Source organism: Sturnus vulgaris, chromosome 15, assembly GCF_052056855.1.
Source record: "Sturnus vulgaris isolate bStuVul1 chromosome 15, bStuVul1.hap1, whole genome shotgun sequence".
In the NCBI taxonomy this organism is placed as follows: Eukaryota; Metazoa; Chordata; class Aves; order Passeriformes; family Sturnidae; genus Sturnus; species Sturnus vulgaris.
In genome coordinates, this window is record NC_142257.1 from 16102121 (window position 1) to 16115587 (window position 13467).

General features: G+C 42.1%; 1 protein-coding gene across 3 annotated transcripts in view; it reads right to left on the reverse strand.

Annotated features, from left to right (window-relative positions):
- SLIT3 (slit guidance ligand 3) overlaps positions 1-13467 on the reverse strand; it is a 465006-nt gene that overhangs the window by 49698 nt on the left and 401841 nt on the right. For all 3 annotated transcript variants that reach the window (XM_088173839.1, XM_088173838.1, XM_088173840.1), the window contains one exon: positions 2285-2382. In XM_088173839.1, the coding sequence (XP_088029965.1) occupies positions 2285-2382 (98 nt within the window). The remainder of the gene's footprint in view (positions 1-2284; positions 2383-13467) is intronic.

Below are 13467 nucleotides of genomic sequence, written 5' to 3' on the forward strand. Positions count from 1 at the left end.
TTTCTTGTCTAAGGCCTCAGAAACTTGAGAGTTAAACAGCTTGGCATTTCATAGGGAGAGAACTTTGGCTTAAGTTTCCTTTTTACAAGAGTAAAGATTTGACAAGTTTGGCAGCAGGACTTGTGTATGAATATATTTCTCTAGGGAAGAGAATATACAGAAGATATAATTTCTTTTACAGGCCACACAACAAAAAAATCCAAGGAGGCCTCTCATGAAAATGTTTCTGACATCCGCTTCCTCACAGCACGTAATGTAGGGCAGCATTTTCCCATCCTGGTGAACACAATTTATATGCACATAACTCTGACTGCTGCCATCCACTGGAGAGATTTCCCACCAAAAAACCCCAACCCAACCAACCAAATTCAATCTCAAAATGTTTCTTTATCTTCCTTGTCATTGACTGTTCCATCTCCACACCACATTTCCCACAGCCATGCTAAAGCTCCACAGTCCTGCATAGCCACAGAGATTATGGACTGACTGAATTAAAAACAAAGAGAAAATGGAGCAATGCATATGCTGAACATTCAATTTTATGCAGCAGGATTTTGATGAGATATGGTTTTATGTGTCTTTTATTAGACCAACTGAAACTATATAAATAACTATAAAAGCAGAATCCTTCCCTAAAAAGCCTCGAATGTTGTTCAGCAACAAAACCACCCCTGCAGTTTTATAAAGGATCTCAAAAACAATGTTCATTTGGAACTGAAGCAAAGCCTCTGAAATTGTAAAATTCATTCAGTTCATGAGAGAAATTCATAAGTAAGTCTCAATTTGGGTCATTCAAAATTCTTTATCTACTACCACAGAACAAAACAAAAATGCTAAAGGAAAAACCCAATCCAAAATGTATGTTGAAGGCTCTCATTCTAGTATTATGGATATTATAAAATGTTTTACTACTGCATTTATAGTATCAGCTATATTTTTGAAAAAGGGGTACTGAGTGACAAACTGCAGATACTCTAATATGGTGTGGTTTTACATTGGCACAAGCTGGAAAAACCTACATACACAAATGACCAGAAAGGAAAGTGAACTGAACACCACCAGATCATTAATTCTCTCAAGTAGAAACTGAACCTGAACTTTTACTCCAAAAATTGCTGGGCCTGCTAAAATCTGAATCAAGAGGAGGTAGATCAGATCAGAGAAGTGCTTTCACCAGAATCTACACAGTCTGTCAAGCAGCATGATCACTTGGATGTGCTGTGACCTGCTAAGCCTCCCCGTCCTCTCCCACCACCATGACCCTGCAGACACATCTTGACTCAGGAGACTCCTCTGCTGTGCTCAGGGGCTGTCACAGGTGCTCCAGCTGAGCCCTGAGCTCGTGGAGATGTGGCAATGTCTGCTCCTGTTTTCCACACTGGAAAACCTCCAGCTGCTGTTCACTACGGAACCTGACAGTGTGTCTTGATCCCCGTCAACCTGTGCTTTTCCACTGTAATACACCTGTGTCCTGTGATGTGATGCATCTGCTTCTGGAAGCAGGGAATTCTTGAGGGTATGCAGGCACAGAGGGAAGCGTTGGGGTATTTCTTCTGTTTATTGCTTCTCCTTTTGCAAGAAACAGCATAAACATGGAGAAGGAAATCTATGAAAATTCTAGGAGTTCTTTTTAAAAAAGAAACTTTCTTTCAACTTGAATGACAACGAGTGATCAAAGCCTCAAACTTGTATTTTCTTAGCTGTGAAGTAGTGTCTGCAGCAGTGCAGATCTCCCAGCTATCCCATTAAAATTTCTAGACTTCTCTCGGAGTATCCCCCCTATGCTACATCTTTGTAATATGGGCAAACTGAAATCCACAATACCCAGCTGCAGAGGTTATTCTCTTGCAGGCGCAATGCTTAAGATGTGGCAATCTCCCCGTGCTTTTTAATTGTTTCTTTAAAGCCTGTTTGTCTGCAAGATTCTTCAGCATGAAAACATTTTGGATCTGGCTGTCAAGAAACAGATGCTCACTTTACAAATACAAAAACAGCTTAGATGTGAGACTGAAATGCCCCAAGGAAAATCAGGATGCAGATAACACAATGTAGATCATAGAGACCACTCAAAAGCTCTTAAATGTATATTCCATTATGAGGAAATAAGGAGGCCCGTTTCACAGGAAACAATGTCATACCACTGAAACCAAAGCAATAGTTTCGTATGGCAAATAGAAATGCCACATACAGCAGTTTCTATAAAGCAGCCGTTACAGTTCATTAATGCAAAGCAGAAACACATTATATTTTATCATCTCATCTTAAATGAACTTTGTGCTACTACCTGAATCCGTCTTTATTTGCCTCCGTGAGGTGGCAGGTCCCTCCATTCTCACATGGGTTTTGAATGCAGGAATTAATGGGCACACTGCAGTCTCGACCCTATTTGGGAAAATTCAAAAGAAACAATGTTAGTAAGACTCATGTAATCTGAATCAGTGTCTCTTGTTCCTTCACTCTATTTGTGGCACCACTTACAAGAGGTCTCTGGTCTTCAGACCCATGACGTCACCTAGTGTTCTTTATTGATGATCAGATTTATTCATGACTTCAGTGAGAATTTGGCAGGGCAACTGCTTTATCCAATGGGACTGGTGGGTATCTCAGTATCACTTCAGGTTCAAGACTAATGAACTCTTTCACTGGAGTGTTTTAAGGAAACAGCTGGTTTCACCAGCACTCTAACATACTTTAATGTTAGTTACAATGAAAAGAACGACTCAAGACCAAAGGTAAGCAGGAGGCCACACAGTGAGCACAAACCCACGTGGAGTCAGCACCAAGTGCATTTACCAGGCACTCAGTTAAACCCTGCAAACAGCACATGCTGCTTGTCACCAGAATCAGAACCCACAGGGGAGAGGCCCTTTGTGTGGTGGGAGCTGAGTTTGAATTTCTGCACAGAACACACCAAGATTTCATCATTGACTCAGTTCCATTCTTTAAGATTGCCCTAGAACATACCTCAGTTCTCACTGAACCTCACCAGCTAGAGCAACCTCCACTGCTACTGACTTTTTACTGACCCTTCAATGTATAAACATATTTCTCTGCTCTTTATATTCTGCTGATTAGAACAAGCTATTTGTAAAACTGGCAAATACATTGAAGAGTTTAGTTTTGGTTTTCAGTTACTGACACAGTAGGGTGGAGTGAAGCCACCCAAAAGCCTTAATACTCAAAGATCTGAGCAATCACAAGGAGTTCAAGAGATAACTCTGTTCTTCCTGTTGAAGATCATGCTAGCAGTCGACCTCTGCCAGCTCATCTACTGGAAAACTGGTAGATTACTGCAGTCAAGAGGAGAAAAATATCTTGGGAAATACAATAATTCACTCTAGGTAGCTTTTTTTAGTCTTAACTTGTCTGTGCAATACTTATGTTGAAATTGGTGCAGTGTCAAGTAAGCCTAACCAAGCCCAACCCAAATCAGCTTATGAGTGTGAACTCTAGTACAGGGTTCATTTCATCTGGTCTGTCCACTCCTGGTGCTTGGCTCTTCCTCTCATGTCATACAGTTCAGTCCTCCAAATACCTCTGAAATCTTCAATACTTTGCAGCAGGCAGGACATGCAGCCATCACGTGAAGAAGAGAGGAAAGAAGTGAGGCACACTGATTATCACAGAATCACTAGGCTGGAAAAGACCTACAGGATGGAGCCCAACCTTTGACCGACCACCACCCTGACAACCAGACCAGAGCACTGAGGGCCACACCCAGTTGTTTCTTGAGCACCTCCAGAGATCATCACTCTATCACCTTCCTAGGCAGCTCATTCCAATGCCAACAACCATTTCAGTGAAGAAGTTTTTCCTGATAATCCAACCTGAACCTTCCCTGGCACAGCTTGAGGCCATTTCCTCTTGTCCTATTGCCAGCTGCCTGGGAGTAGAGCCTGACCCTCCCTGGCTGCACCCTCCTTGTCAGGGAGTTGGAGAAAATGAGAAGGTCTCCCCTGAGCCTCCTTTACTCCAGGCTGGGCCCCCCAGCTCCCTCAGCCACTCCTTGTGACTGTCCAGACCCTTCCCCAGCTCCATTCCCTTCTCTGGACATGCTCCAGCCCCTCAGTGTCCTGCAGTGATGGTGGCCAGGACTGGACCCAGCACTCGAGGTGTGGCCTCACCAGTGCTGAGTACAGGGGAACAATCACTGCCCTGGTCCTGCTGGCCACCCTATTTCTGGTACAAGCCACGTGCCATGGCCTTCCTTCCCACCTGGGCACATGGGGTCCTGTTCAGCCTCTGGACACCAGCACGTCCTGGTCCCCTCCTGCCCTGTGCCCTCAGCCTGCAGCTGCAGGGAATTGATGTGGCCCAAGAGCAGCTCCCAGCACCTGACCTTATTGAGCCTCATACTATTGGCCTCCAGCAATATGTATTTTGTATTATACTTTTTATATTATAATCATCCAACGCCACAGAGGAGCTTTGTTCACAAAGCTGCATTTCTTGAGGCTCTGTCTCCAGCATTCCCCAGAGTGAGGAGATGCAGCTTTGCATTTTAAAATTTCTGCAAATACAGGGAGAGAGGGACAGGCTTCTCCACGGTTCATCAGAAGAGAAAGACTCCCCAAGGAGAACAGAGAGGCCTGGGCACCCCGGGCCTTGCTGTGAGCTCATCCCCCGGCGCAGCAGTGCCGGCAGCACACACGGCCCTCACCCAAGGCCTGGCACAGAGGATTTCTGTCCATCCGTGTCCGTGTGCCAAGCAGCCTGTCCCTCTCCACTTGAAACCCCGAGTCCCCAAATGTCTCAGGCAAGAATTGGGCCGGCGCCGAGGGAAGCTCACGCAGGTTTTATTTTGGCACCGTGTGGCCCCCAGCACTCTGTGGATGAGAACCGTGAAGCAGTGACACTGATCTGCTCCCACCCAGCTCCAACACTGCCCATCTGTGCCCTGAACCCTGGGTGTTCACCACAGCAACCTGGAAGGGGTTGGTTTTTATACTTTTCCTGTGCTCCTGAAGAATTGATTTTAATATAGATACTTCACTAACATCAGTTACTTCTATTTCATACAAACCTTTTACCCCGTATCACTAAAATACTAAACCCTTGGCAGTCAAGCAGAGCAAGCAGCAAGGCATCTGTTTTTCTGAAGGTTTTTGTCACAGTTGAACACTGTGTAAAACAGTCCTATCCCTTCCACTCTAATTACTCGGATTAATTTGAATGTTCTTGTAAAAATTTAATGAAGATAAATGTTAAAATGAGAGCAAGGCCCTTTCAGTCTCTTCAATAGCACGTGAAGTTTTGCATGACAAATTCTGCTCTCATTTCCGTATACTGAACATGGCTGAATTATTGGTTTCTTGGGCCTCAGGCAACATGGAAACCCATTAGAATGCGCTGCTGAACCAGACAATTGTAACACGAAGTTTCTATGTGGCTTTAAGAAAATCAGAGTCTCCCTGACTCAGTTTACTCATTGTAATAAATGGACAAACAACACTTAATCCTTCTCTGAGGATTATCTTCTCAGAGCTGACTTTATCAGTAGCACACTACGAGCCCACAAAGCAAGTACAACTTCTCTAACAAGGAAGATTCTGAAAAACAAAGAACTCTGAGAGGAGAGAAGCTGCAGAAAATAGTGGTACTAATAAATCTACAGCAAAGCAAGGCCATTTTATTTCTGTATGAGACTGTCACTACCCAGAAGAGCCTAAAGACATTCTAGAAACATCTTTCAAACGAATAATGCAATTCTCCAGTCTCAATTTACAGTAAGACTTCTTACTGGAAAAATGGAATTGCTGTCAAGAATCACTAAAATTAATTTATCTGTGACTTGGGAAATACTCCTTGAGTTACATTGCCTGGAAATAACTATTGTTACAAAGGAGAATACTGTCTATTTGCTTCAAGACTAAAGAGCCTTTTAATGAGGTCTGAAGCAGAAAAAGAGGTGCAGACTTGTTTCAAGGACAGGAAAGAAGATAGGACTGTCTCAGCAATTCACAGAAAGAGGATGAAGGCCCCTCTGTGTGCAATATTTTACTTCTAGAGCTCTTTTAGGATACAATAAATTTTTGTCTAGTCTGATAGGAAGGCATCAGATCCAAAACACTTTAATATATTTTCTCTCATTTTCTGTAGGAGTGGAAAGGTTTAGGCATTGAAACAGGAAATTTCTGCAACTTATTAGAAGATGTATATGTTCAGAGTCCAGCTGTCCTTTTAAAGCTGAAGTACCTCAGCTGGTCCAGACTTTATCTGGGCTGCTCCAGCTCCACGTTTCAGTCAATGAGAACAGAACTATTCACATACACAGAAAGAGTCAGTTTTTTGTTTGAAATTACCCGTACTGGGCATTACTGTATCTACAAGCTGTTCCTCAGCACTGCTGTGCCAAATTCCAGCTTTTACAAGGATCCAATACTGGGAACATTATATCATGATCAATAAAACACCCAATAACAAGTAGCAAAAACTAGTAAGAACCCTCAGCAGGAAGAACAAGGGATAATACAGTAAAAAAGCACTCATTTGCCTTGACACTGTTTCAACCACTGCAATAATTTTTTCAATTAATTTTCAAGAATCAGTACTGTCTGTATAGACTGTGAGTTTCATTCACACTCACGTGGTAGAGGTTTGAAGCCTGTCCATTCCAACATGATCCTTCTCCTGCTTCCAGCAGTGGGCACACAAAAGGGGTGGCAGCACAGAGCTCAGCACAGGCAGAAGGTGGAAGCCCCTGGTGTATAAAACCATCACTGCTGACTGCAGGAGAAACACGACCCAGGCAGCGAGGGAGACACCTGCAGACAGGCAGGAATCCATCCAACCTCACTGCTTTGTGAACAGGGAGACCTCTTTCCAGCTAATTACAGCCCTGTTCAATGACTACAGTGTTTCACAGCATGCTGGAAAAATGAGCTCTACAACAGAAATACCAAAGTTTATTCGACTTGTTAACAACATACAATGTGTTCATAATAAATTTTAGTTAGATGGTATATGTGGAGAACAGATGGTGGCATTCATGTGTTTAGTAAAAATACTAAATGAAGACAAATATAGTTAATAGAGACTTTAAATTAAGAACCAGGAAATTTTCATAAACAACTTAATTATCAAGGTCTAAATACAGCTAAAGCTTTTAGGGAAAACAGACAAAATTACATCTACAAAGACACTGTATTGCACACTCTGTCCTTTACATTCCTAATTGTGGGAGTTATGCATCCACATCCAAGTCTCAGTCTCACAAACATTAAAACACTTGTCTTATGGGTTTCCTGGTCAGAAGTTAATAAGAAACCATTACATTAAGTGAAAAGGCTTAGTAAATCTTGCACTTCATGATAAGCTGGAAGGAAAATTCACAGAAAGATAACTGAGAAGAACACTGTGTTCCATGAGCATATCCAGGAATGTTATTCCAACCTACAAGTATCTCCCAGCTTTAACATTTCAACCTCCTAATCCTAGGAAATGAAGAATAAATGGACACGTGCAGCCACTTTGTTGAGCTGTGCTTTGCTCCCACAGAGCATGGCAAGGATTTTACCAGTTTTCTGAATTATTCTGATCTAGGATACACACACTTGAGTGTTGCTACACCTGGATGTGCCAGTGGGACCTGCCCTTAAATTCAGACCTGCAAGGTCTACCAGCAGAGAGAAGGGCTAAATGTGGTGTGTGGCAATAATTTCCTGATGCTTCGTATAAAAAAAATGAGATGGGATGGGACAAGAGGAAAGAAGAGGGGAAAAAATCCAGAAGCAACAGAAGACACAGACACTCAGCACAGAAAGAGAATTCTGTCTGAACTTTTGAATGCAGCTTTTTCCTTGGAGTTTTACTTCTTTCATGCTTAGTAAAGTGAGAACTTTGATCAAAGGTTTTCCTGAAGCTGTGCCATGCAGCTATCCAATAAGGTATAAACTGATGCTAATTCTTACCTAATAGCATTTTTTACCAGTGACTTCTTTCACTACTTGAAACCTTTATCCCTCTGCCAGAAATAGTCAAAATTGGAGGGTAAATTGAAATTTTCCGTGGCAGGAAGGGAATGAGATGTTTCATGAACAAAGTTTTATCACACAAACTTCAACTCCACTAGAAAATTAAGCTGGGAAAAAAGAATGAGGCATTCAGCAGTTTTCCCTGTAATAAACACATTTAGCAGCCATAAATACAAAGAAGAAACAAGAACAATTTTGTGTAATTGACCAAGGAAACACGATACCTGAAATTCAACCTCCCAGCCAACAGCTAAGTTACAAGTTTGGTAGGAAAAATTCTCTCAAGTTCTATTCACGGTTGTGTATTTCAGAGCCTTTCAAGGCAGGGATACCCAGTATTTGCTATAATGGGATAATAAAATGAAGTTTTACAAGTACTGCAAGTCTTACAGCAGTTATGGAAGCTATAAGGGCATCTGGTGCTAACTGCAGCACGAGGGACTTGATGGATCCCTGCAAACACAGCTTTGGGAAGGGAATGCTATCAAAGAATTAGAGATGTGGAAAACTGTGTGAAGAATGGAAGTAACTTCATAATACAAAATAAACTTAAATGCTTTTAAAGGAAGGGCTAAACAATGCAGCATTGGGAAGGAGTGTTCTTTTACCAGTGAGGCCATTTGAAGCCGATTTCCTGACTGCACAGATATTCAGATACATGCAGACTGCTGACACTGCTATCCACACACAGTAGCGTGAAGCTCTTCAGCAGATCCATGTGATACTGTGTTCCTTGTTTATGCTCTTTCTGGCCATGGACATAATGGCTAAGCCTCAATCTGGAAAAGATGTATCTGATGCTCATTGGCAAGGTCAAACAACTAGAAGAGCTGGCAGGGCATACGTTAGATCCATCTGCTCAGGCATATATACAAATTATTTGGCAAGGCACAGATAATATCACAGCAATTTTGGATCAGACTGCTTTCAGATTGCCAGGTGGAAGTTGAGAGATTTTGATCATCTGTTGTTCACAAAAATCTTGTGACTCCTCCTTCTGAACACAGACCTTGCTACAGACACCCACACCTCAGGGACAAATCCCCACTCACACTGGGGATGAATTAATTCTTTTATTTCAGTCACCCATCCCAATGGGGTAATAAAAATGTGCCTTCTGAAAACTGCTGTTTAGAAGCAATTACTTTCATGAAAAATCAATTTAGTTCATCCACCTCTTGTTTGGAATAGAAGTTTTTTAATATAAATCCGAATTTACCTAGCACAATCTGAATTACCTTTTCAGTTCAGCATCTCTGTTTATACAGCTGTACTTACACTGACACATCCATACTACAACAGAGTTGCCTGCTGCTCATAAACATGAGAAATACTATTTGCTAAGTGGCACAGAAGGCAGGTTATGAATAGAAGAGACCCTGATATTGTTCTTGTGCTGCCCCTCCCACCACTCATCTGATTTAGCTCTCTGCAAACTTTTTCAGTGTTTTATCAGAAGCAAAACCACAGTCAAAATTTAAAATCCACCATCTTCATCTTCAGAGTTATCTCTTATGCCAGTCTAGCTTCATCTGGTATCTGATTAAACAATAACTGGGCATGGCAGCAGCACTTCTTAGTGACTTCCTTGTCCTTGTTAATAAATCACAATTGTCAATTTATAGCAAATTAGGCAAACTCTGCTCTCTTAAGCCTCATTTTATTTCAATCAGAAAGATTTATGACCCTCCAGGGTATAATACACCTTCCATTACCTCTCCAGCTAGTAATCAAGAATATGCCTGTCAAAGTCAAAGTGCAAGGATTCATCATATTATTTTTTAAAAACCCTGGTTCTTCTCCTATGAGTATGGAATTTAATTCTCTGTGGACATTTCAGGTTTATTTTGCAATTATATTAATTACCATGCAAATCCTGATTGCCCTTCTAAACCTCTCCTTACATAAGCACTTTGGGTTTCAATGGTCTTTTGGGCTTTTAATCAATGACAGGAGATATGTCATTAATCCATCACGAGTCAATCCACACAGCACATGTCTGAAATTAGTCCAGAGGTGCCAAACTGGATGGGACAGGTTCTCTGGAGCTTCCAAGGTTACAACTGACTGATCCAGACCATTGTGTGAACATTTTGGGAGATGCAGAAGAAAATTAGGAACACTGAAAATAGTTAATCTTTCCGAGGGTTGACTCTATACATAAAATACAACCTGATATATTTGATGTAAATCCAACACTGAATATTTCCTACGTAGTTTCTAATTCAACCAGTATTCATGAATGAGAACAGTGTTTTTAATACCTTCAAAATACTTAACTGCCTATTTATTTTAAAGTACATTTTGCAGTGACAATAGAACTTTCCCTTTCAGGCTATCCAAAGTCAGTTCCTCTTTTTCAATGTGAACTCTGTAGAGAAAGTTATAAAGACTGCACATTTGTATAGATAACAAAAATACTGTCAATATGATTTAAGAAATAAAAATAAAATATAATTGTTGTATTTTAAATTAACTATGCCTAATACTTAAGCTACTGAACAGCCTGTCTGAAGAGGAAGCACACATTACAAACAGAAACCCAATGAAGCCTAACATGAGGCAAAGATTATGTGATTAAAAAGTCTCTCCAAAAAGCTCACTGGGTTTCTGAAATAGAGCTAAAGATGTTGGAAGAGTCCCAGTCCCTTGGAAGAACCTTTTGCTGGCACATCCCTGTTTGTAAAGGATGCAGGCATTTGGTTTGCAACAGCTCTCTGCTGATAAAAGGTCTCACACTGAAATACATATTATTTCAGCAGAAATGTCACTGTAATCAGTTTTGCTTGTGGAAGATCTGCAAAGCTTCCCCTGCAAGGTTTCCCAGCTCAGAGACACCAGCAATCCTTTTTGAAGTCAATGTGATAGTAACCTGAACTGGCAGGTAACAAGAGCAGGCAGCAGTGATTTCAGAATCAAATGTGCACATGAATTTTTCAGACTACTAAACAAGTGAAACATGTTCACTATGTGAGGCAAGAGCATAATATTGGAGGGGACCCCAGGGACCATGGGGGTCAGAGAGCTTTGGGACAACCTTACCTGCAGTGTTTGTGCACTTATCCCTACACATTAATCTAATCCCAATCTAATTCCCAAATGAGTTTGGCATTAGATAATTTCTATTAACAGGAGTGGCTTTTCTTTTCATCTTAGCCTGCTTGTAGCAACTTCATCAATTTCATCATCTCCAAAGGAAAGGAGAAAATAAGGCAATCAACCTCCCAGGACAATCTCTGTTCATGTTCTTGGACAACAAAAGAAATCCAAAAGCCATTTCGTAGAGTACACTCAGTGCCAAGAAAGCCTCAAGGATAACAGATGACAGAAAATCACAAGGAAATTTACAATAAGGATTTTCAGCTGTGGCCAACTACGTCAACTGGTTCAATCATGCAGAAATGGTGGGATGCAGAAAATTAAGACCTGGTTAAACAGAACTTGATTAAGCAGAATTATAGGGACCAGCAATCACCTGAAAGGCAGAAAAACCACGGAGAAAGAAAAATTTTTATTTAGTGTAATAGGACCAGGCAAACATAAGAACAAGATCCTGAAATTCAGACTAAATGCCAATAAAAACTTCTCCTTTACCCTGGGAAAAGAAAGATTGGAATCCTGCTCACTCATTTAGAACTAGACCAGGAAAATCAAAGTGAGGGGGAATAATCCACGCTGACAACAGAATGAATGTGACAGTTCCCACCTGTGGGCACAGCTCCCCATCCCCTGAACTGCTCAGCTCCTTGTGAAGCAGCACTGCACTAACACAGTGAATGCCTGAAGCTGCTCAACATCTGCTTTCTTGTTGGCCTAACAAAAATCAAAATACTTCTTCAGAGCTGCTTTATTGTTAAGAGCCCTCATTAGGGCCTGCCACACTACATGAGTGGGTTTTTACAGGGCCTGTGGTGGGTGTGTTCCTGCCTCGACGCCTTCAGCCAGCAACTGGGGTGGTAATCCCTCCCTAAACCATTCATTTTATGCTCTTCTACATGTAAATCTCCATTTTCGTTAGACCTACTACAACAGAAAGGGAAAAAAGCAAGTAACAGAAGTCTGACTGCTGCATGGTAAATTTTACAGAATAAGCATGTAGAAGAAAATATTGTGATTTCTGCTTTTTTTTTTTTGCCCTAGGAGCTTTATATGAAATAAATTATAACCACCTACTGCTTACACTGGTGTTTGCCCTAAAAATCCACACATAAATGCAGATCTACTCATTTTATGTGGCCACCCATTACCTCTCATCCCTAAAGGCTTTCTCTTTTATTTTACTATGAGGGGAAAATGCTTCTTTGACATTCATTAATAAGCATTTTCAGTATGGTTAAAATGATCAAACAAAAATAAAACACCCCAGATCACATAAACACACACTCCAGGAGAATTTATTAGAATGAAAGTTCAAGGCAGAACCACCTCACACAAACAGCATTTCGCTGCACTTATTTCTCCTACACGAAATCTTGGCATTGAGCTGACATTCCAGTGCCTGTCCCCCGACCCTGACACCGGGAGAGGAGAGAGGCCAGGGCAGAGCAACACGTGGAGGCAGAGAGAGGGGTTTGCTCTCCTGGCTGGTGTGGATGAGGACAGGCTGCTTAGAGTCCTCCCAGCTTCTTCTCCCTTTGCAATTCCAGCTTGGGGATTTATTTGTGCTGAAGGATGCACGTGGGGACCCACATGTGTGTGTTAACAGAGCCAAAGAAACAAAAGCACAGAGCTACATCTGCACACAGGATCAGCCTGACAAAGCAGGCACAGACTCTCACACAGCAGCTGCCAAACTCTCCACTGGGTTACATCCACTGAACCCCTCCCAGGGCCAGGGGTACAGCCAGGACAGCACCTGTGGCACAGGGGCAGTGCTGAAAAAACCTTCTTCATGTCAGCCTTGTGCTCAGCAGCTACAGCTCCTGCCCAGCTGCACTGACCCCCTCAAGTGCTGGCACAAATTTATATCAGTGCACAATATGGGATATGTGTGAATCCCCCATTTCCCAGAGACATCCTGCTCTGAGACCCTCCACTTCTAACTTGTTTCCAGGGACAAAAACCAGGCATGGGGGTTTTGGAGGGGGGAAGAGCCAAATTCCTAGCTGAGCTCTGGAGCGAGCTTCCTCCCTAAATATCATTCTGGCTTCACTATAACGCCTCCCACCACAAGAGTCTGGCTGCAAAGAATGCTGTCTCTCCAAAGCCCAAGAGCTTTGCCCAGGATTTTTCCAATTGTATCTGTCATCCTGGATGATTGGTGAAATTGCTTGAGCCCTCAAGACACCGCAGGGCTGCAAGAAAAGTCAGGACACTGGCTGAACTCGGCAGGGAGGTGAACAGATTTAGAGCAACTCTACCACAGACATGCATCAGCATCTGGTGCCTGGAGTGTGGGATATGAGCTGTGCCAATTTTACCTATCTTCACTTTCCATTTCAGACAGCTTTCAGTGACAGCAGAACCCAGAGGTGACAAACATCTGCATCCCAGC